Here is a 25,064-nt window from a genome sequence, read left to right as displayed (position 1 = left end):
TACCTTTTTTTCCTTTTTTGCATTGTTAAGCTCAGAGAGCAACATTTTTTCATTGTCAATGCAATTACTTAAGTTTGAAATGATACCCTGCTGGAACTGTATAAGTTTTGTCACTTTCAATAAGTCATCCTTCTCTCTTCTGATAGTTTTCCTGCAAAGATGTTCAAGTACCTGTTAGTTTGTCAAAGTTTGAAATTACCAAAAAGTTTTCTTTTTAAACATACAGAAACTCTAATAACTTTTTAAACACAGAGAAACTCTAGTTACTTTCTAAGGTGTATACGTGCAGACTGAAGCAATGAATGAAAGTTTGTACCAAGACTGGGATCTGAACCTGGATCTCCTGTTCACTAAGCAGATGTTTACAACTAAGCCATCCATGCAAGCAGCTTTGCATAACTGCATGGCATGCCCCAGTACACTTCTGTCTTCAGTCCATATTACCATTCATTCCCCAACTCAATTGGCATTCCCCCTAAACTTGAACAGCATTGCAGAAGTTAATCAACTATACTGGAATAGGAGTTCAGCATTGAATGAAGTTGGAGATCCCACCTGAAATCCAGGTGTAGGTGCTGCAGTCAAACAAAACAATGTGGTTTCAGAGACTTTTTCAGGTCTAAAATATTTATCATACAGATGGAAGCGATGAATGAAAATTTGTATGAAGGCCAGGATTTAAAACCAGGTTTCTTGCTCACTAGGCAGATGCACTAACCATCACACCACACTGCACGGTGGCTTTGCACAACTGCACAGATTACCCTAACATGCTTCCCTCCTCAATCCAAATTCCCATTCTCACCACAGCCCATCCTGACGTAGCGGCTTTGCACAACTGCACGGACTTCCCTAGCATACTTCCTTCCTCATTCCAAATCTCATTCATGTCTCAGCCCACTTAATATTCCCCCTAAAGTTGAACAGGATTGCTGAAGCTCTCTACTTGCAATGGAACCTCAGTACTGAACATCGACCTGAAACTGTGGCATGGGTGCAGCTGTGCAAGGCCACTGTGTGAGTGGTGATGAAGAACTTAGGTCATCTACCTAGTTGGTTTCAAATCTTGGCCTTAGTACAAATTTTCTTTCATTGCTGCAGTCTACATACATACAATTGTATTTGTATATTTACTGATCCACTCACTCATTCAGTGTACAGAAGTGTACAAAATGATATGTGACAAGTCAAACATATGATATGAGGACATATATAGACATAGCACTGGTTCTTATACTGTACATATCACTGGAGATATATTGCATATTTATTCATAATAATACCAGAGTAAGAATAAGTTTCAGATAATAATAATAATGGTCATAAGGTAACAGCAAAAGTTTATTAATGGACAACAGGTTATTTCTAATGAAACAGTTTGATTTTGAAAGATTGTAAAATATATAATTTAATTTATGATAGATCACACTCAAGAAAGTCTTGTATGCTGTAAAAGTAACAGTTTGTTAGGAGTGCCCTTAAGATTTTTTTTTTTAATTTTGTTGATTCCTGAATACTTTCTACTTCTTTCAGGAGATGGTTGTAGAGTCTGATTCCCATACACTTAACACTATTGCTACACAGTTTAGTAGACTGGGGAACTAGTCTTGACAGTTTTATTTACATTGTGTCATGATGGTGACAGTCCAGATTCCTGTGAAATCTATTGATGTTTTGTTTAATAAAACAGAGAACTTCAAAAATACATCACCTAGGGTGAGGCAGTATGTTTAATTTTTTAAACAGTGGTTTACATGTTTCTCTTGAGTCTCTTTGCTTTTTGTACAGGATGATTCTGATTGCTGTTTTTTTTCTTTTTTGCAATATAAATAATTTCCTTGTTTCAGCAGAAAAAAAGAATTCCATAGCATAGTGCTGAATGGAGAAGAGTTTAATACATGCATGTCAGTGTGCTGGCATTTAGCTTGTCCCTCACTAAGTGGGCCATAAAACAAACTTTGCTTAGCCTGGAACTAATCATGTCATTGTGGCTTTTCCATGTTAATGTATCTGTTAAGTCAATCCCAGAGAATTCTACATTGCTGCCACTTAGTGTTACTGTTGGAACCTGGGTAGTCCTGTTCTGAATGGTGTGGAAGGTTAGGCGTAGTTTATTTGATGCAAGCCATGTGTCTAGATGGGTTGTATTTCTACTAACTGCTGACTGAAGAGATTCATCTGTATTTGATATAAGGATATTAGTATCATCAGCAAAGAGAAATGCCTTGCTTGTAGATAGGGTGGAATGGAGGTCATTTATATAAAATAGAAATAACAAGGGACCTAGAACATAGCCACTGTGGCACACCATTTTTATGACTTGTGTGATGAGTGCATACCATTTAGGATTTCTGGTTGACTCACCTTATTTATATGAACATACTGTGCTTGGTCTCTCACATAGCTGCTAAGCCAGCGATGGGTAGTTCCCCTTATTCCATAAGACTCCAATTTTTGCAAAAGTCTGTTGTGATTTACCATGTCAAAAGTCTTTGTGAGGTCAAGAAAGACACCTACAGCTGGACATTTCATGTCAACAACAAGAAATTCATATATTGCATCAGCAGCGGTTTTATATTCTTGGAAACCTTAGTGAACAGAAGAAAGAATGTTGTCTGATAGATGTTTGGGGCTTAGATAGGTCTCTGGAGCTGTACAGTTCCACTTGATTAAAGCACATATGCCTGGGTCTCAGGCAGGCTCCTCAGTTTTATTTGATGCTGACATGCCATTCCAATATAGTTGAAGAACCTCTGCAATGCTGTTCAATTTTAGGGAGAATAGCAAGTGGGCTGAGACATGAATGGGAATTTGGGTTGAGGAGGGAATGTGCTATATTAGCCCATGTACTAGGGTGGTGCAGTGGTTAGTGTGTCTATCCTGTGAGCATGAGCAGGAGACCTGGCTTCAAAGCCAGGTTGGACTTGTTTGAGATAAAGGTTTCTGGAACAATACAATTTCATTTAACTTTAGAAACATTTACTACATATGATTACAGTATAGAGGAGAACTGAGTGTAGGCTTTAAAAACAATGTTATGGATCACAAATGAATTTCAGATAGAATAACAAGAATTACTATTCAGTCATAATAGATTTCAATTAAATCATGTAAGTCTATACATAAATCTACTCATACTCAGATGGAATGGTAGAAAACTCTATGAAAATTCAAGAAAATAGTAAATAGTGTCAATTACCAGTACAAGGTAATAAAGTTGAACTGTAATGGAAAAATGGAGTCACATTAAAGAGCAATACCTTAATGAGTAACTATGGATATAACACCTGGAATGAAAGAGGTTATTTTTTATGGGAATTTATCATGATGATTGATGTGTTTGGATTAACACGTACTTCAGGAAGAAAACAAATAGGAAATGAACCTGACAAGAACAAAATGGAACTAAAAATTAAATAAATTATGTTCTATATAATAATAAAGATCTACAGAATGTTTCATTCTCAAACTATATTTAGATATCAGGTGATCATAGACTCCTAAAATCCAGAATATTACTAGATACAAAACTAGAAAGAAGCTGTCAGAAATTCAGGCAGGCTATGTAGATAAGTCAGTTTATTATGAATATAATAGAGGGAAACATTCCACGTGGGAAAAATATATCTAAAAACAAAGATGATGAGACTTACCAAACAAAAGCGCTGGCAGGTCAAGAGACACACAAACAAACACAAACATACACACCAAATTCAAGCTTTTGCAACAAACGGTTGCTTCGTCAGGAAAGAGGGAAGGAGAGGGAAAGGCGAAAGGATGTGGGTTTTAAGGGAGAGGGTAAGGAGTCATTCCAATCCCGGGAGCGGAAAGACTTACCTTAGGGGAAAAAAGGACAGGTATACACTTGCACACACACACATATCCATCCGCACATACACAGACACAAGCAGACATTTGTAAAGGCAAAGGCATTTTATTAAATGATAATGAAGTAAATTTTCACTATAACACTCTGTTGCCAAGTAAAATGTAATACTAAATATACATAATAACTGTTTAGATATATGGAAATAATGAAATTAATTTTTTGGCACTCAGATGAGCACAATAAGCTGGGCTATGCCTGTATATGGATTCATATTAGTTCTGCATGGATGAAATAGTCTTTTTCTTGCTGTAGATTTATGCTTACAAATTAATAATACTACGTCCAATTGCTGTATCCACTTTCAGAATTTGACCATGTCCATCATTCCTTTTGTAATCGGATCTTTGTATTAGCTCTGAAGTACACATGTGGGTTTCTTGAATTCTTCTGTATCACAGTGCTACTTGGAATAATGACTCAATCTTTTACTAGCAAAATACGAATGTATTACTTCTTCTACACACATAAAAAATACAGACTTTTTTACTTATTCTCTCAACCCAAAATGGCTACCACTGATTATGCTCTATAATAATGTGCATATAACTTTGTTCATTAGCAGAGAGTGAGTCCTTCCTCTTCCTGAGGAGCAGGAAAAAAATATTTTTCTTTAACATTTGAAAAACAAAAATACATGACAGTAAGTGCAGGCTCTATGCTGGGCTAACATTTCAACTTGTCTCTCTGCCTTTAAAGAAAATGAAAACATAAAAGCAAGAAATGCAAAAGATACATCACAAATGACCCCTATTGTATACTGTCAGAAATAAGTCTCTTTATTTAAGGGGAGAGTACACAATAGCCTTATTTATATTGGTCCTCATAGTTTGGTCACTTAGTGCATGTCAATACCCTTATACTACTACAAGTATATCTACAAAGCTTCATTTCTTTGTCCATTGCAAATTCATAAATATAAATACATTCACATATATTTATATTACAAAATTGCATGTCCATGTTGTGCTACCATCTCAGTTTGTTATCTGTCCTTACATTTGTTCAGATGTATGGTGTGAACAGGGGAAAAATTTTAAATTGCTTAAATTTTACCTTCACCCTGTTTTAAAAATTTTTTTCTCACTCACTTTTGGTTCATTGGAAATTATGAGAAGGTGTCCTTTTGGCACATTCTATCTCACTGTTCGCTGTACTTATGGCCAGCAGCAGCTCATTGTATAATGCGCCCGTTGCAGTGACCCAAGCACCATGTGAGCACCAGAACTGCCCACAAATCCATTGTATTTTCGCTCCAGGCTTATGAAGTCAGTGTCATGTATGCCCTTGAGTCTGGAAGCTGGATATGATGGATTCAGCTTCCGCATTCAACCCGAAGAACACTGATACCTCATCTCGCACCTAGATGACATTTTTTCCCAGTGAAACTGAAGGAAGGGCCGCAATGCAGGACTCAGCATTATCTTCTATTGCACATTGTTGTTCAGCAGTCCTCACACATCAATTAGTGGTTATACAGATTTCCTCTGATTTCTCCATTGCATGCGGATCACACTCACTGTATTCACTTTGCTAGACTGTAACATTTACTCTTATCACAGCTCAGCCATTATTTTCACTATTATCAAGTCTTACTATTCTTGTATCACTTCATAAGTGCAAGTATTTTACTCATTTGTCGTGTTGCACTTCACATACATACATAAATGGTTCTTCTTCAAGAATAAAATTTCACCTAAAATTGACAATAGTACATAATTTTACATAGACATAGACATTGACAGTAGTAAAGTTGAAATCTCATATTTATTCTGAGTATTTGCATTTTATTTTATTTTCTTGCTGGACGGAACTCCTACACATTTTTACCTTCATAGCTACACATAGAAAGTAGTACATACATTTTTCATAGACACAGACATTAACAATAATAAAGTTGACAAATAAATGTACAATTCAGATTCACATTTCATACATGGGCTCCATGTTAGATACTAATAAGTAAATTAGAAGGAATCTTGTGTTTATTCTAAATATTTGCATTTTCTTTTCTTGTCTTGCAGAACCGGTCTCCTGTGCATTTTTACCTTCACAACTACACACAGAAAATATGTTCCAGCACTACTCTCTACATGGAAAAAAGAGGATTTGATAAGGTCTGCTTCAGAGATCAAGCTACTTCTAGGATTGCTACTTGTAGTGTATTGTTAGTGTATGTATTCTACCCTTGGCATTTGATAAATCTTCTTACTATGTATAATATTTACAAGTGCAATGAGTATGGGGAACATTTTATCCCGTGACAATCCTGACTTCATCACTGCTTGTTAATGATCGTAATATTTCACATTCGTGTACACATATTTCAAGCCATATTTCTGCGTTATTGATGCAATGACATATACATATTTACCTTTATAACATGTGACAGGTAATTTTACTGTATTTTTGTCATGCGCAATTCCACTCATAATTCATTCCTGTTATAGAAGAAGGTGCTTATGTTAAAGTACTGTTTTTGCTTCTGCATGTTTCAAGAACTCAGTGTAGAAAATATAGTTTCACTGCATTTTGTGTTCAGCCCTTGTACGAATTGTATTTCATACTTTCATTTACATTCACCTTATAGTTGCTCAAGCTATAACAGTTAGTTGCTAAGGAAATATTTCTTGTACTAAGTTGTTTTACATTCTGATGTATGTGTACCAAATAACTGTGCTGTGGCGTATGTTAAATGTACTGTGTACTTTTGTTACTATTGACTTCACTGTTTCTTCTTTATTCTTCACTGTTTCTACAAGATGTTCATTTCCACAATTACTTACCATACATATATCATCATACTTTGCTTCCACACTCATGCAACCACTCATTCTGAGACTTAAAACTATATAACCTATTCTTTCTTACATTGCCTTTGTGGCCGTTTCCTAGGTACCCCTGTAATATTCATCTTCATATTCATCACCATATATCAATATAATTCATTAAAAATCTTCCACACAAATCTCCATTTATACCTATGTATTACCTGTGGGGTTCTCACACTACCACCACTGCCCTATTTGTTTCTTCCCACAAATACAAATAAACTCATATTACTCTAATACACTTTCATTCTCTTCCTAGTTTCACTCCATTTATGATATGTCACCACAAATGTAGATTGACTAATTAATACCTCCAGCTGAATCTAAAATTTTCCACACTCCTTCTGCTTCCTGGTATTGCCCAGCAGTGAAATTTCATTTATTTCTCCATATTGCTTTTTAAACATACAGTACATACCTCAATTATTCTGTTTAAGTTCATGTAATTACGCTGTGTGTGTATTGTTTGGTTTTCATATTTGCCTAGCTTATCTCTTGTGTGTTGTATGATGCATGTTTACAGTTTTATTTTGCTGAGTATGCTTTCCCTATAAGATACTATGTAATTAACAGCAACTAACATAAGTGAGGTAAGTGAGTTCTGTAATAGCAAATTTGAGGGTATGTATTCTCCCTGTACATTAAGCTCACTACTTCTAATGTTGTCTGTAAAGAAGTGTAGTTCTATAAGTGTACAGCTCCACCTCTTGCTAAATCTTGTACAATATGTTATTTTATAGCTTACGTCTCATTGACACACATTTTTCTGTGCGTATTTTTCATTCTATCTTTCTCATCATCGCTTACTTGTGTGCTGTATGTAAGTCGCATAGTTCTTAAGTTCTGTGCTAATTGGGTTCTTTTAAATGTAGATGTTATTACTTCTCTTTCAGACTTGTCTTAATCCTGTTGTACATAGTCAGATAGGTCATTTCCTGTGTATATTCTCTTCTACTTTTAACCCTTATAATTATTTCTAAGTATGTACGTTCAAAAGCTTATGTTAAGTTCACAAATATAGCATATTCTATGCTCCTTATAGTTTACTTGTGACAATATGCTCCTTTTCTTAAAACTATGTATGCTTAACCTAATGATATAATCTTAAAATTAGTGCTCTTTACAGTATAGTCTCCAACTTGGGAATAAACGTCTCTAATCACTTTGCTTGTGTAACTGATTTATGTTATAGTAATCAGCTGATAGGTACTCCATTTGGTATTGCTTCTGTTTTCTCCAGTTGGCTGTGCGCCATCGATTCCGTTTGCTTAAATTCTAAAATGGTTTTCGTCGTGTTGCGCAGTGTGTCTTTGCAAGTCTTGGCTCTAGCTGGCTGTTCTTAAAGGTGACACTGAACTTGACTTTGTATTTGGCCTCCTCTGACCCTATGATCAGCTGTTCACCACTTCACATACAGTTGTTAATGTACACTCCACTTTAAAGTACAGCTGTGTGTCTCAATGCATTTCACTGCACACGACTCTCACTTAAAGCTCACGTACTGTGAATTCCTTCCTTTTCCATCACTCTTATTCAAGTTTTTGTGCATGATGTAGTATAACTATGTCACCTAATGGTTTTCACTCGTTCAGTATTGTGTATAGCTGTTTCATTTCTTGTTATATATTCTGTGTCCACCCCCCCCCCCCCCCCCCCTCATGGACCTTGTCATTGGTGTGGAGGCTTGCGTGCCTCAGTAATACAGACAGCCATACTGTAGGTGCAACCATGAAAGAGGGGTATCTGTTGAGAGGCCAGACAAACGTGTGGTTCCTGAAGAGAGGCAGCAGCCTTTTCAGTAGTTGCCGGGGCAACAGTCTGGATGATTGACTGATCTGGCCTTGTAACACTAACCAAAATGACCTTGTTGTGCTGGTACTGTGAACAGCTAAAAGCAAGGGGAAACTACAGTTGCAATTTTTCTCAAGGGCATGCAGCTTTATTGTATGGTTAAATTATGATTGCATCCTCTTGGGTAAAATATTCCGGAGGTAAAATAGTGCCCCATTTGGATCTCAGGGCGGGGAATACTCAGGAGGAAGTTGTTATCAGGAGAAAGAAAACTGGCATTCTATGGATTGGAGCATGGAATGTCAGATCCCTTAATCGGACAGGTAGGTTAGAAAATTTAAAAAGGGAAATGGATAGGTTAAAGTTAGATATAGTGGTAATTAGTGAAGTTCACTAGCAGGAGGAACAAGACTTCTGGTCAGGTGAATACAGGGTTATAAATACAAAATCAAATAGGGGTAATGCAAGAGTAGGTTTAATCATGAATAGGAAAATAGGAATGTGGGTAAGCTACTACAAACAGCATAGTGAACGCATTATTGTGGCCAAGATAGATACGAAGCCCATGCCTACCACAGTAGTACAAGTTTATATGCCAACTAGCTGCACAGATGATGAAGAGATTGATGAAATGTATGATGAGATAAAAGAAATTATTCAGATAGTGAAGGGAGATGAAAATTTAATAGTCAGGGGTGACTGGAACTCGATAGTAGGAAAAGGAAGAGAAGGAAACCTCGTATGTGAATATGGAATGGGAGTAAGGAATGAAAGAGGAAGCCGCCTGTTAGAGTTTTGCACAGATCATAACTTAATCATAGCTAACACTTGGTTCAAGAACCATGAAAGAAGATTGTATACATGGAAGAAGCCTGGAGATACTGGAAGGTCTCAGATAGATTATATAATGGTAAGACAGAGATTCAGGAAACACGTTTTAAATTGTAAGGCATTTCCAGGGATAGATGTGGACTCTGACCACAATCTACTGGTTGTGAACTGTAGATTAGAACTGAAGAAACTGCAAAAAGGTGGGAATTTGAGGAGATGGGACCTGGATAAACTGAAAGAACCAAAGATTCTAGAGAGCTTCAGAGAAAGCATTAGGGAACGATTGACAAGAATGAGGGAAACAAATACAGTAAAAGAAGAGTGGATAGCTTTGAGAGATGAATTAGTGAAGGTAAAAGAGGATCAAGTTGGTAAAAAGATGAGGGATCATAGAAATCCTTGGGTAACAGAAGAGACACTGAATTGAATTGATGAAAGGAGAAAATACAAAAATGCAATAAATGCAATAAATGAAGCAGGCAAAAAGGAATACAAATGTCTCAAAAATTAGATCATCAGGAAGTGCAAAATTGCTAAGGAGGAATGGCTAGAGGACAAATGTAAGGATGTAGATGCACATATCACTAGGGATAGATACTGCCTACAGGAAAATTAAAGAGACCTTTGGGGAAAAGAGAACCACTTGCAGGAATATCAAGGGCTCAGATGGAAACCCAGTTCTAAGCAAAGAAGGGAAAGCAGAAAGGTGGAAGGAGTATATAGAGGGTCTATATAAAGGTGATGTTCTTGGGGACAATATTATAGAAATGGAAGAGAATGTAGATGAAGATGAAATGGAAGATATGATATTGTGTGAAGTGTTTGACAGAGCTTTGAAAGACCTAAGTCAAAAAAAGGCCCCAGGAGTAGACAACATTCCATTAGAACTACTGACAGTCTTGGGAGAGCCAGGCCCAACAAAACTCTACCATCTAGAGAGCAAGATGTATGAGACAGGCAGAATACCCTCAGACTTCAAGAAGAATATAATAATTCCAATCCCAAAGAAAGCAGGTGTTGACAGATGTGAAAATTACCGAACAATCAGTTTAATAAGCCACAGCTGCAAAATACTAACATGAATTCTTTACAGACAAATGGAAAAACTGGTAGATGCCGACCTCAGGAAGATCAGTTTGGATTCCGTAGAAATCTTGGAACACATGAGGCAATACTAACACTTATTTAAAGAAAATAGATTAAGGAAATTTAAACCTACATTTCTAGCATTTGTAGACTTAGAGAAAGCTTTTGACAATGTTGACTGGAGTACTCTCTTTCAAATTCTGAAGGTGGCAGGGGTAAAATACAGGGAGCGAAGGGCTATTTACAATTTGTACAGTTATAAGAGTGCAGTTATAAGAGTCAACGGGCATGAAAGGGAAGCAGTGGTTGGGAAGGGAGTGAGACAGGGTTGTAGCCTATCCCCAATGTTATTCAATCAGTATATCGAGCAAGCAGTAAAGGAAACAAAAGAAAAGTTCAGAGTAGGAATTAAAATCCATGGAGAAGAAATAAAAACTTTCAGGTTTGCCAATGACATTGTAATTCTGTCAGAGACAGCAAAAGACCTGGAAGAGCAGCTGAATGGAATGGACAATGTCTTGAAAGGAGGATATAAGATGAACATCAACAAAAGCAAAACGAGGATAATGGAATGCAGTCGAATTAAATCAGGTGATGCTGTGGGAATTAGATTAGGAAATGAGATACTTAAAGTAGTAAATGAGTTTTGCTACTTGGGGAGCAAAATAATTGATGATGGTCAAAGTAGAGAGGATATAAAATGTAGACTGGCAATGGCAAGGAAAGCATTTCTGAAGAAGAGAAATTTGTTAACATTGAGTATAGATTTAAGTGTCCGGAAGCCATTTCTGAAAGTATTTGTATGGAGTGTAGCCATATATCGAAGTGAAATGTGGGCAATAAATAGTTTAGACCAGAAGAGAATAGAAGCTTTCGAAATGTGGTGCTACTGAAGAATGCAGAAGACTACATGGGTAGATCACATAACTAATGAGGAGGAATTGAATAGAATTGGAGAGAAGAGAAATTTGTGGCACAACTTGACTAGAAGAAGGGATCGGTTGGTAAGGCATATTCTGAGGCACCAAGGGATCACAAATTTAGTACTGGAGGGCAGAGTGGAGGGTAAAAGTTGTAGAGGGAGACCAAGAGCTGAATACACTAAAGAGATTCAGAAGTATGTAGGTTGCAGTAGAGACTGGGAGATGAAGAAGCTTGCACAGGATAGAGTAGCATGGAGAGCTGCATCAAACCAGACTCTGGAATGAAGACCACAACAACAACATATTCTGTGTTTCCTTAAGGAATATCAAAAGGTTTCCTTTGCTTCTATAGATATTTAAGTCTTAAGAAAGTACAATCTCAAAATACAAGGAAAATTTCTATTCACTAGGTTGCATCTGATTCTTTGCATGTTAAGATAGTAGAAGAAAATTGAACATTCGAGGGTACTGGAAATATAAGTTTTGTAACCCCTAGCAGGAGATGAACTGGGCTCCAGTCAGTTTATTTGTCAAAGATCAATGAACCTCCTATCTTCATGGGTTTTATTGATATAACAGACAGGGAAAAAACGAGAGTTGAATTTTCATATAATAAATTTCCGCAAATCTTTATGTGGATACATGAGTAATATTTTACCATTTTTTATATTTTCTATCAAGTAGCACCCAGGATGTGGCTTGTCAACAATGTTATATGGACCAACATACACAATTGCGATTTTTTATTCAATGCTTTTAATTTCAATGATTTTGGATGAGTTCTTAGTAGTACCTCCTGTCCAATCTGGAATTCTGTTACATTTTTCAATTTCCTATTATTTCCTTATTTGAGGTTGCTCTTCCAATGTTATTATCACTCGTCATACTTTCTCATCTAAGGCTGCATTTCTGTGGCCTAATTTAGTTATCAGTTTTGCCCATTCATCTAGTTCCACCTTTTCAAACATAATTTCAGCCAATGTGTACCCTGTTGATGTGTGTGGTAGCTGATTTACTATATGCTGAAACGGATCCAGGTATTCTATCCATTCCTTTTGATTCTGTGGTATATATGTCTAGGTAAATCTATTAAATTCAGAAAAGCATTGTTCGCTGGGTCTTGCTTCTGGGTGGAACTTGGATACTAAAATATGATGTATGTTTTGTGATATCAAAAATGATTTCCATTGGTCACTTGTAAAATTTGATGCATTATCAGTTAGTACTGCATGGGGTTTCCCAAGATGTGGTATGTAGTCTTCCAGAATCTGCCTTATAATTGGTCCAAACCTAACTCTTTTGACTGCGTATAGCTGGAGATACTTACTAACAACGTCATACAGGTCTAAGATGTATTTGACTTGCCGCAGGCTTGGGGATAAGGTCCTGCAACATCAATGGATACGAGATCCCTTGGTTGCTTTGGTATTATTGGGTGTAGTATGTTAAGGCATGTCCTATTCTGATGCTTGATATTTTGACAAACTGCACAGCATCTGATAACTTGCTCTATACATCACCTCATTTTAGGGAAACAACAATATGAGAAAGTTTGACAGCATGCTTTAGCACTCCATAGTGTCCCCATGTGCAGTGCATGTGTTGCATTAAGTAGTCCACATATCCCTGAGGTATGCACACACACCACTTATCCATTCGTCAATCTCTTCTATGGAAAAGGACACTGTTATGTATAATGTAATACTGCTCTAAATGTTCGTGTGTTTTAGACTGTAAATTTTTTATTACTGTGCTCCATCTCAGGTCTTCTTCCTGCAAGCATTGCATGTTTTTGCACATTTTGATATAATATGGTTTAAAAGTTCCATCATTTTTTTAAATTATCTTGAAATCCAAAGTTTGTTCTCCTAACTGGTGGAAATTGGTGAGGCCCTGGGGTAACCATGCTAGTGCATCTGCCAAAACACTCTGTTCCCCTTTTATGTACACTATTTCAAAGCAAACTCTCGAACATAGATACACCACCTTGCTGTTCTCTTATGTAACAACTTACACGTAAGAAGAAAGGACAAAGCTTGATGATCACGGCAAACTTTGGTATGTTTTCCCCAAAGGTAAGATTGAAATTTGTGAAACACCCAAACTACCACTAATGCTTCTCAATCAGTTACAGAATAAGTTCTTTCACTTTCCATGAGGGTTATGAGAGCAAAACTGATTATAATGGCTTCTTCTTTATCATCCTTTGTTATTATTTGAAACAGACATGCACCGAGCCCCTGATAACAAGAATCAGTACTCAAACAGAAGTCCATCACCATATCTGGGTGTTTAAGGAGAGGTGCATTAATCAGCACCTGCTTAATCTGCTGAAAATCATTTTTGCATTCTTTAGTTCACTACCAACTGTGGTTTTTACACAGTAAGCTTAATAGTGAACTACTGTTCAACAAAAGTTGTGGCAGAAATTTCCTGGAAAACAAGGCCAATCCCAGAAAACGTTTTAATTGTTTCTTTGTGTAGGGTGTTGGGAAATTGCGTATCATATCTAGTTTACTGGGGTCAGGTAGAATTCCTACTGGTGAAATGATACACCCTAAGAATTTTATTTTGTCTTTTCTGAATTCAGACTTTAACTGTGACATCGTATTCATCAAATTTTTGAAAAACTTTTTCCAAAATACTTACATGTTCATTCCATGTTTGGGTTGCAATTAATAGCTCATCAACATCGTGTGTAACCTGGCTAAGCAATTCTGGTCCAAGTACTCTGTCTAATGCTTCAATAAATACACCAGTGCTCACGTTTAATCCGAAAGGTAGCACCCCAAACTGTTAGCTCCTTCCAGCAGTTATGAAATCTGTATACTTTATACTCTCTTCATGTAAAAAGATTTTCCAGTATGAAGCCTTCAAATTGGGGGATGTTAAGTACTTAACGTCATGAAACTTAAATAACCACTCTTCTAAATTCTCTGGCCTTGTTCTTATAGGAATGATGATTTTGTTTATTTCTGTCACATCTAATACCAACTGCACCATTCTATCAGTTTTACCAACTGTGAGAATTGGACTGCAGTAAGGTGAGTGTGATGGCAGACAATAGGTTTCATGTGGGTACACTTCCATTTTATATTCATATCCCTTAATAACACTGAGTTGTTTACAAAAAAGTGCTGTGATACTTAAAGAGTAATTTTGTCAGTTCACTTTGCTGTTCATTGTTAAGACAAGTGGATTTACTTATTTTACTGTCTACTGTTTGCTCATGGAGGATCTTCCCACCCACATCATCAAGTTCCATTTCATTTGCCATTAAAATTTCAGAGTAGACAAGTTTAACATTAATCTCAGGTGTCTGCCTAGTCTGATTTGTCATTGTAGTTCTTGTTAAGTCTACTGTCAGTGTGCGCCCTCCTATGTGAAATTGACATTCCCCACTGCTGATGTCTATTTTTACCCCACATCTTCTGAACGCCTCCTTGCCAAGTATACAGTTCACATAAGTTTGTCTACCAACAAGAAAGTACACTGCAAAATTACACCGCATATGCTATTGGGTATGCTAGTCTGTAATTTTATAACTTTAGATTTACTTACCATCACCATTACGATCTTACAGTTCTCCATGAGTAGCATGGCACACTTACTTCCCACACTATCTTTTTAAACTAGTTGGTTGACATTAGGCTTGTTAACATGCCAGTATCCAAAACAACTTGTATATCTATGTTTCCCACCTGTATCTTTATTGTTGCTTGAATAATTTCACTTACCTTGTGTATTGTTTCTTTCTCTTCAGTGAACAAATCTTCTTTCATTTCTGCCTCCTCATCATACCTTAAAAGTAGATTATGGATATGCTGTACATGCAAGTTTGTTTCAGTGTCATTTTCCTCTTTTCTATTTTTGTTCATGTTAGTGTTTATGATGCTAATATTGTACCTTGGCACACTGACAGTTCATTACCCCCTTCCTCTAGTCATGCTCGATTATTATTATTTCCTGGGGGCGGTAAAAGTATTGTTTCATTTTCTGCCGTCACTTCTACTATGTTCACCTTTTGCTTGCATGCTCACCAGTTTGTGTCTCAGTTGTTTCAGTTTGACTGTACAGGCTGCCAGGTCTCTCTCAGATCCCTGGGTTTCATATTCCGATCCTGGTAATTTGCATTTCCTTGTCGCTTAGTATCAAAGTTTTCTCTCGAATTCCTCCTATCTCAGCCTTGCCATATGAATGGGTCTGATTTTTATTTTCATACCTTCAGTCACCCTGTGGCTGATAGGTAAACCGATTGTATGGATTTCCGTTGTGGCACTCCAGTGCATAAGGATGCCGTTCATTCACACAAACATGACCATTATAGTTTACAAAGCCATTGCTGTTACTATAGTTCTTCCTCCCACTTGGATTGTGTTCATTACCATTATGGTAACTTAGGCATGGCTTGCCCATCATGATGAATTAGATCTATTGAGCCAAGCACTGAGAGAAAATACTCGACATTATATTCGGGAATGGTTACTAATTTTTCCCTAACAATTGCGGCCAACTTGTTCTTTATGATTTTCAATAAATCAACATGAGATATCAGATTATTCCAGTTGTAGGTGTTGTTTAGATATGTTTCAAAATAGTTTGTTAGCCCCTTGAATTTTGGATGATATGATAATGGGTTAAGTACCTCTCGTCTTAATCTCTCCTGGATAGCTGTTGACCAGCATTTATCTGAAAAGGCATTCTCAAATTGATCATATGTCTTGCAGAGTTCCGACATCTCTGTAACCCACAAAAGGGCATCTCCTTCTGTGTGCCCTACCACATATTTTATCTTATGGGCTTCTGTCCAAGTCCTAGGCAGTACATTCCTAAAGTCTCAGACAAACACCACTGGGTGCATTTGCTTTGTTTCATTTAAAAAGGCAGGAAACTGTCAATGTTTCATTAAACTCCTCTCCATTAGCAATGCTGTCCAGCAGGATAGAACAGCATTTACATGTTGTGATTTCATATGTATCTCATAAAAGTTTTGCCCATTGCTCACAACATGTGTCGGCATGCAGTCACATTGCATGGGTTGGGTATTGTTGTCCATGTCACTGATTTCTCTCACTGGTGGTCGGTTGTTTATAGCTCCGCTCACTGCCCCCAGCAACGATATTACTGTACTTTGTTTGTTAACCATTTCGTCCATTAATCTTTGTTCTATCTGCTTGATAACATGTTCTGCGCGTTTTAAAATTTCTTCTTCCTTGTCCCCCATCACTTCCTTTACCGCTTCCACATGAGTACGCTGTTCACATAGCCTTTTTTCAGCAAACTTCTTATTTTCATCTTTTATATTATCCTTTCTGTTTCATAATGTTGCACAATGTCTGAGTTGCTTCTTTTATGTTCTAACTTAAGTAATCCTATCTCAGCTGTGATTTTCTCTACATTTTCTGGTAATCCATCACAGAATGAATGTAGCTTCACTACTTCTGATTGTACATTATCTGTGTCAACCTGCATATTCTTTTGCATTACCTGTAAATTATATTGAGTTTCTCTGATCTGGATAGCTCCTGTCCATATGTGCATGTGAGTGTTTCAAATTTTTCTTCCACTGTGCCTTTTAATTTCTCACTCATATCGTGATCTAAAGTTTGTATTTGTTCATTAATTTTCCTATCCATTTCCATGGAGATTTTCAAAATCTGCTGTGACCTTCATACCCAGATTTTTTACCTCATCTAAAATGTGTGTCATGTTTGTATTTACCTTCCCAATCTAAGATTTTACTGTGGTGATGTCTGCTTTCATATTAGTCATGTCATTCACTCTACTTGATTGCAATTGCATTAACCTCTGAAGCTTTAGGTTCTGGATTTTAGGAAATAGGTGCTTGGATTTTCTGATAGTTTACTAGGAACACATTTTCTACATGCATTGTGCAGTCCTACCTTATTGATGTCTTGTAACTGGTACATCCCTCTACTGTACTTTTAGTTGTCCGCTCTTGGTATTGTTGTCTTCTTCCTTCTAATTTATTTATTATTTATTTTTTTTTCAGTTAGTATTTCTCCAGTGTTACATCATCATCTCTGTGATGTCATCAGAGTACATGGAAGATAAAGAAATTATTAATATTCATGTATTTTCATTGTTTTAACAATACTAGTACTCACAGTTTTGCTGACTATGTATCGAGCCTGTCACTTGTCGCCACTTTATAATATAATAAAAAATATATATAATAAATGTTTAGATATATGGAAATTATGAGATTTATTTTTCAGCTATTGGACAAGCACAATAAGCTGGGATATGCTTGTAAATGGGTCCCTATTAGTTCATATTAGTTCTTCATGGATGAAATAGTCTTTCTCTTGCTGTAGATTTATGCTTACCGATTAATAATACTACATATGATTGCCATATCCACCTACAAAATCTTGACCATGTCCATCATTGGGTCTTTGTATTAGCTCTGAAGTACACAGGTGGTTTTCTTGAATTCTTCATCATTGGGTCTTTGTATTAGCTCTGAAGTACACAGGTGGGTTTCTTGAATTCTTCTATATTACAGTACTGCTTGGAATAACAACTCAATATGAATGTATTATTTCTTCTACACACATCAAAAATACAGACTTTTTTACTTATTCTCTCAACCCAAAATGGCTACCACTGATAATGCTCTAAAATAATGTGCATCTACCTTTGTTCATTAGCAGAGTGTGAGTCCTTCCTCTTACCAAGGAACAGGAAAAGCATCTTTTTTTTAACATTTGAAAAATACATGACAGTAGGTGCAAGCTATATTCTGGGCTACCTTTTCACCTTTTCTCTTTGCCTTTAAAGAAAATGAAAACATAAAAGCAAGAAATGCAAAAGGTCATCACACAAGGACAGGTGTTCCAGCGAGAGTAATGACCCACTTGAAGCATTAAGCAGTGCAGTTGCACTATATCCCAGTCAGCCATTTATTCTATCACAAATTATCCCATAGACAACTGCCTCAGTGTGAGATTATGTTGCTAGTTCATAATCAGGCTCATTTTTTTGCATGGATTTTAAACTTTTTCTTGCCTAGTTAACTTTGTATTTTATATTACTGTTGCTCACTTGGATGTCTGACAACACAATTTCTCACTGTTGTACCTGAAGCACTCATGAAAGAGTGGATAACGGGTTGCAGTTGTGAAACAACAATGGAACTGCACAAAATCATTTTATTTTTGGTTGAGGCACATTATATACAGACGCACCTGCTCAAGGGTTAAATAAAACTAAGTTTATTAACGGTCTACATCTTTATTCTCCATATCTATATATTTATTTATCAACATAATCATCATGGCTACAAACATGTTTCTCCCAATAAGAGATCTGTTTCTTACTACTGTTACTGTACAATATTTGATTATGTCGATGGAGCCACAACCTCACACCACTACCTGCACCATTTCATCACTATCAAAGCGAAGCCTTTGAAGGTGCTATTTAGGCTTTTGAAATAGATCAAAATCAGATGGGGCCCTGTTGAGACTTTATGGAGGATGATCGGTGACAGTGAATCCAAGTCTCAGATTATTGCAGATGTCACAGCACTCGCATGTGGTCTCACAATGTCATATTAAAGGAGAGTGTGTGCTCCATGTGTTGATGAAATCTTTGTTTTTTAAAATCAATTACAGTACACTGTTCCTCACACATCAACATAGTTACCTTACATACTACAATGGTACATACTACACTTTGCAGCCCTCTAGTGGCAGAAACTTGCAGCTTGTATCAGTGAAGCAGGAATGTTGACTGAGTAAACTAAATGACATGTACTAGCTCATTTGATATTAAGAATAGTATAAAAAATTCAGAGGCATCACTTTTCAGCACTCCCTCTTATGTACAAACAGTTTTGACTTGTGGCAGTGAGACACAATTTTTCAAAGTTAATCTGGGAAATAGTGGAGAGATTCAGGTTGTGAATGTTAAGAGAGACAGAAAAATAACATGTTTTTTTTTAGTATTTACTGAAGTTATCAATATGTAAAAGCTGTTCCCTGTGACTGTTTAAACACATCTTACATGAAAGGCATGGCAGCAATTTTTCACTTTTTCCATTTATATGAAACAATAATAATTAAACATTACTTAACATGCTACATACATCATAAACAGTCCTACGGACTAAGAATGACATAACTGAAACCAAGATAATAGACATGTGTATAAAATAACTGCATGAGAAACAATTGAATGACCTCAGGGGGATCAATATTGAAATGCAAGCACTGAACAATTGCTTCACATATGCAGGTTTACATATAGAAGTGGAGGAAGTTCTGACAGTGACATATGATTAGTTGCTAGGAATTAGGAATTACTAGTCATATGTCCTGAAAGAGCAAGAAATGGATGATTATTGCAGAAGTTTTGGGATGAGAAGCAGACACCATTACTCATTACATCTGGATGAAAAACTCTGCCATCCATAGAAAATTAGAAAATGTGTAATGAAGTTCGCAAAGCAAACCACCAGGAGATGGTATAGCTTATCAATTAATGAAACACTTTCCTCCATACAGGAGATACTATCAGCCCACTGCTGCAGAAAATGAAATTTAAAAATTTATTTGAACCTCAATACAGTAACAGTTAATACAATCTACAGTTATCTATTGGGCATAGTGGTGATCAATAAACTGTGCAAGTAATCTTCTTCATAAACATTACCATCCCAAAATCCATAACTTGTAAACTACCTGAAATGAGACTATGATCAAATATAGGAATCTATATTCTGCATGGAAAAAGAAGTCTGTACTCATCACCCACTGTGGTAATATCAGATACTGACATCATGCCAAAATTGACTGGGAAGTCTGTGCAGGACATAAAACTGTATCATTCACTCTGCTGGAAACTGCAGTTGTACTGAATACTGGCAGAATAGTTTGTTACATTCTTGAAGACTATGATCAAATATAGGAATCTATATTCTGCATGGAAAAAGAAGTCTGTACTCATCACCCACTGTGGTAATATCAGATACTGACATCATGCCAAAATTGACTGGGAAGTCTGTGCAGGACATAAAACTGTATCATTCACTCTGCTGGAAACTGCAGTTGTACTGAATACTTGCATAATAGTTTGTTACATTCTTGAAGAATATAGTAAATTTAGCAAAAACTTGTTATTGAAACCATTATTTTTAAATTAATACCATGTAATAATGAGAGCGAGTTATAATAATAAAACAATCAGAAACAAAAATAAAATATGGTGAGACCAATTCCTGTAATTATCACTCCAAATATATTTTGTACATAAGCCCTCACCATTTCTAAAACTAATACTAAACTGAAACTCTATAACCCATCTGTCTTGGACTGGCCTATGTAAAACTATAGTCACTGTATGGATACTACCTGGGATAGGATTTTTATTTTCTAAATGAAGCCTAATGGTTCTGTGGGATTTGGAAACACTTGTAACTTGGTAACACTCAAGCAGTCACACCCCATGTGGATTGACAGTGTTAAGTTTTATGATTGACAGTATGGTTATACTAATAAAATCTAATTACAAACAATGATACAAAACATAAAAAGAAAAATGAAAACAAGAGTTAAATATATTCAGCAACAATAATTCAGCAATAATAATAGCTTGGTAACACTCAAGCTGTCATACCCCATGTGGGTTCTCAGCTGTTAAGTTTTATGATTCACAGTATGGTTAAACTAACAACAGTAGTATGGTAAATTTAATTACAAACAATGATGCAAGTTATAAAAGGAAAACAGAAGGAAGGGTTAAATATATTCAGCAACAATAATAGTGTTAAAAGATATATGAAAACATATATGAAGCAATCTGAGAAGTTGTTCAAAGCTTTAGATATTTGTATTCCTTCGTGTCCTTAGCCTCAGTAGCTCTCTGAGGGATATTTGGTTGGTGATGATATTACTAGTTGCCTCAGGGTCAGGATTTCTTAATGCATAACAAACATCCACGTCCATAGTGTTGTTGCCCCTAATGTTAAAGTTTTTGGGGACATTGTAATACCTCAGGAACTAGTATACTGATTTCCCTACATTCACATATATCCGACTGTCTTTTCCTGATTATATTCAGATAGGAAAAATATAGTCTATATCCCATTGTGAAATAATCATGTCTTTACTTTGCTTCTTATACTGCAGTTTCTTTCTTCTGTGAATGTCAACAATCTCTAAGTGCAGTTGCCAGTGTCTTTATTTTCACAGACCCTGTATCATGTACTCACACTTCAGGACTTTACTTTTGTTGGTAATTTGGTCTACAGTTATCTACTTGACCTTCTCTGGGCCCCTTTTAATAACCAATAGCATGCAGCTCTGCAATAGAAAATTACATGAACAGGATTGAAAGAATAACAATACTATACTATGTTCCACGAGATGAGAAACAACTGAGACAGTGACATAATGGAAGGTAGTTAGATGGAAACAGAAAACACTGGGGTGAGAGATGGAAGACTGTAGTACAGGAAAACCCCCAAGGAGAGTTTAGCCAGGAGTAGATGTCAAATTGCTGCTGATACTAATAATGATCCATTTAGACACAGTATATAGAGAGTAAGAGGTTTATCCTATCAAGTCAGAGGCAGCGCCACCTGTCAATGCTGCCATTATTCACCAGCATTGGTGTAATTTCTGCACTGGATTATGTGTGGGCATGACTACCAACCAGCTGTCCACCTGAATGACTGGCCACTGCCAGACTGTGAGTAAGAGAAGAACTGACTACTCAGTTGTGGAGCACACTGCTGAGTACAATATGCTCAATATCAATGGCTGCTTTACAAACCATCCAATGTGGATCTTTGCACAACATGTTCTTTTCTCAGCTACATAGATGGGAGCTATCTTTAAACTCATCCTTCATTTCTGTGTTAGATAATAGGCAGCAGTGTCACATAGTAACACAGATATCACAAGCTATGGCACTGCATTATGTGCTAAATGTATGTACAGTGTGCAATTTTGTCAATAATTTTCTGATAAGAGGAGAAGAAACTGATTTGGAAATTTATTTACAAATGCTGACACAAAATCTTAAAATCACAACTCTGAACACGATACTGAATACTATTAAGTATATCAACAACAAAAAAAGAATTAGGTTGTTGTAAACAGAAGCATAAATAGTAATGCTGTATGCCAAGACAAATCCCAAGATCTCAAATACTGAAGTGTCACTCTAAGTTTACTGGAACCAGAATTGTGTCTTTAACAGCAGGTGCGCCATTCTTCATAACATGAGTGGTGCATGGCGAACTTTATGTTACCAAGGTAGATTTGTATGAGCAAAATCACAGTTTAATCCTAATTTCATTAAACAATGATAAAATAAACTTACATTACATGAAATATATCAATGTTTACATAAATAATAATAAAATAAACTTTTCATTATATTATTGCCACATACCAGTGTTATACTGCAGGTTAATGGCCTACTCAAAGCGTTAAACAACAGGGTTGCATCTGATCCCTGCCAGCCACTTATTTGATTACTAATTACCTTGTAGATAACTGCCTCATTGTGGGATTGTGCTGCTAGCTCAGAAACTGGGTAATTTTTTTGCATGGATTGTAAATTTTTTGTCACCTAAATTACTGTTTATTTACATTACTGTTACTCATTTGTACATATGACAGTACTACTTATTACTGTGTTAGGTGAAGCAATAATGAAGGAATAGGTACTGGCTTGCAATTGTAAAACAACAGTGAAATGGTACAAAACAATGGTATTTGTGATTGGTGCACTTTATACACAGACATTCCTGTTCCAAGGTTAATGTGAAAATTCAGTTTTTAATAGAATTTGAATCACACTTCAAATAAGCATTTGTTATCTGAAAGTGTTAGTGGAAACAGCAACATCAATGACTAGTGAGAGCAGTTCTGTGGACTCTCTCTGACCTTTGAGCGAGGTCTGTGATTTTGTCATGTCTGGAAAATGTGTGTATACTTGCATCAATAAAATTATTATTACTCTATACACAAGCTGTGTGTCATGTATTCTATGCCTTATTGTATCCTAATTCCTGTAAGGCTGACCCACGATGCTCACAAGCTCCATTCTTGATGCTTACAGTGGATATTCAAGTGTTTCCATGGACTGACAATGCAGGGTTTCACCCTACATCAGCGCCCTGGAAATGGCTCTTCTGGACATGGAATATCTAATTGACATGTTTAGCGCTCCACAACTACATACTTGACACTCTCCATGGAACAAATAAACAGGTACAGAATGTCAGTTCGGTGCTAGACAGTTCTATACTACCTGATTAGTTGGGATGCACTCACAAAATGATGCCCATGACATGACTGTGCTGCACTTGTTCAATCAAGTTCTCCAGTAACATGCTCCTCAGTCCACTGAACTGTGCTCAGACGTTTTTTTCCACCCTGCTATTCTATACACTTGATAATGCACCAGCACAGCACCAAAAATGGCAGCCAACTTGCTTCACACAACCTCACTTCACAACAGCAGTAATCAAAAATTGCATGAATTCAGCACATAATCACCAATCATAACACACTTGCCTCCATGCCATCCCATCTGGCCAAGGTATCATGGCTTCACCTGAAAGCTGATGAAAAAGTTGGCACCCTCTTTTCCTTGGTAGTCACCTGTGATGACATGCCCAAGACCAGCTGCAAGCAAGACAATGCGACTCATCCCAAGCATTGCTGACTGGAAATCTGTCACTTCTCCACAGCAACAGTCAGCCTGTCACATGGTGGACACTGATTCTCCATATGCATATACTTATCTGCATTGATTCCACCTGAGATTCAGCCTCTCTGCATTGAAGTTCCAATGGCCATGCATGCTCTGCCAATGAGATGTCCAGTCCACAGTAAACTGTAGATGCAACTCAACATGTCCACCTACTAAATGCAAAAGCACGGCTACTGATTCACATGATAAACAATAACCATGGTAACATTGTACTGCAGTGATTACATCATCTAGAGAACTACATCACAGCATTAGTGAAATTACTTCCACTGTGGCAAGGTTATATTGCCACAATAAGTGAAATGTTTAACCTCTGAGACAAGGATCCAACTTTTTGAAGTGGTCCAGCTGTGCCTGGTCCCAACTCAGGTGCAGCATGGTTGGTCAGCCACATCTGTGTAACTACAACAAGTTGTGGAAGTTGGGAGGTCTCTGTGGGAAGAGCAACATTGCTGACCAGTGAGGGCAACTCTCTCTGACTGCTAAGTATTTGTTTTGGATTTGTTATGTCTGGATGATCTATACATAATGGTGCCATTTAAATCATTATCATCCTATCTATAGGTTACTTATCATGTATTCCACACACATTCATATCTGAGTTCCTTTAAGTTTCACATACAAGTCTTTTTCATACTTTGTGTGATTAGTGGTGATACTGAAAAGCAAGATTACAATCACTAAATTTTTCTGAATTTATTTGAACTTGTGCAGGTACACTTCAGGTAACCATCAGGACTGTCATTCAGCATTTGTGTGAAAGACAAACATAAAGTTTAGAATAAGGTACTCTGAACACCTAAAGCACTAAAAAAAGAAAACACAATATACCGCATTTGCAAACCACTTCTTGCAACAGAATCACCACCATACTGAGATAAAATACCAGTAAGCAGTAATAATAATTTGTAGACAGCTACTGCCCACCTACCACAACCCCAGAAAGATCCACTACAGTAACTT

At 36.7% G+C, this 25,064-nt stretch overlaps 1 protein-coding gene across 2 annotated transcripts in view; it reads right to left on the bottom strand.

Annotated features, from left to right (window-relative positions):
- Window positions 1-25,064, bottom strand: part of LOC126162175 (uncharacterized) — a 137,836-nt gene that overhangs the window by 63,070 nt on the left and 49,702 nt on the right. For both annotated transcript variants that reach the window (XM_049918500.1, XM_049918490.1), the window contains exon 2: window positions 4-151. In XM_049918500.1, coding sequence (XP_049774457.1) covers window positions 4-151 — 148 coding nt within the window. The remainder of the gene's footprint in view (window positions 1-3; window positions 152-25,064) is intronic.

The sequence above is a fragment of the Schistocerca cancellata genome, chromosome 1 (genome assembly GCF_023864275.1).
Source record: "Schistocerca cancellata isolate TAMUIC-IGC-003103 chromosome 1, iqSchCanc2.1, whole genome shotgun sequence".
NCBI lineage: Eukaryota > Metazoa > Arthropoda > Insecta > Orthoptera > Acrididae > Schistocerca > Schistocerca cancellata.
Note: the sequence above shows the minus strand (reverse complement) of the source record. Positions and strands in the feature narration are given on the sequence as shown.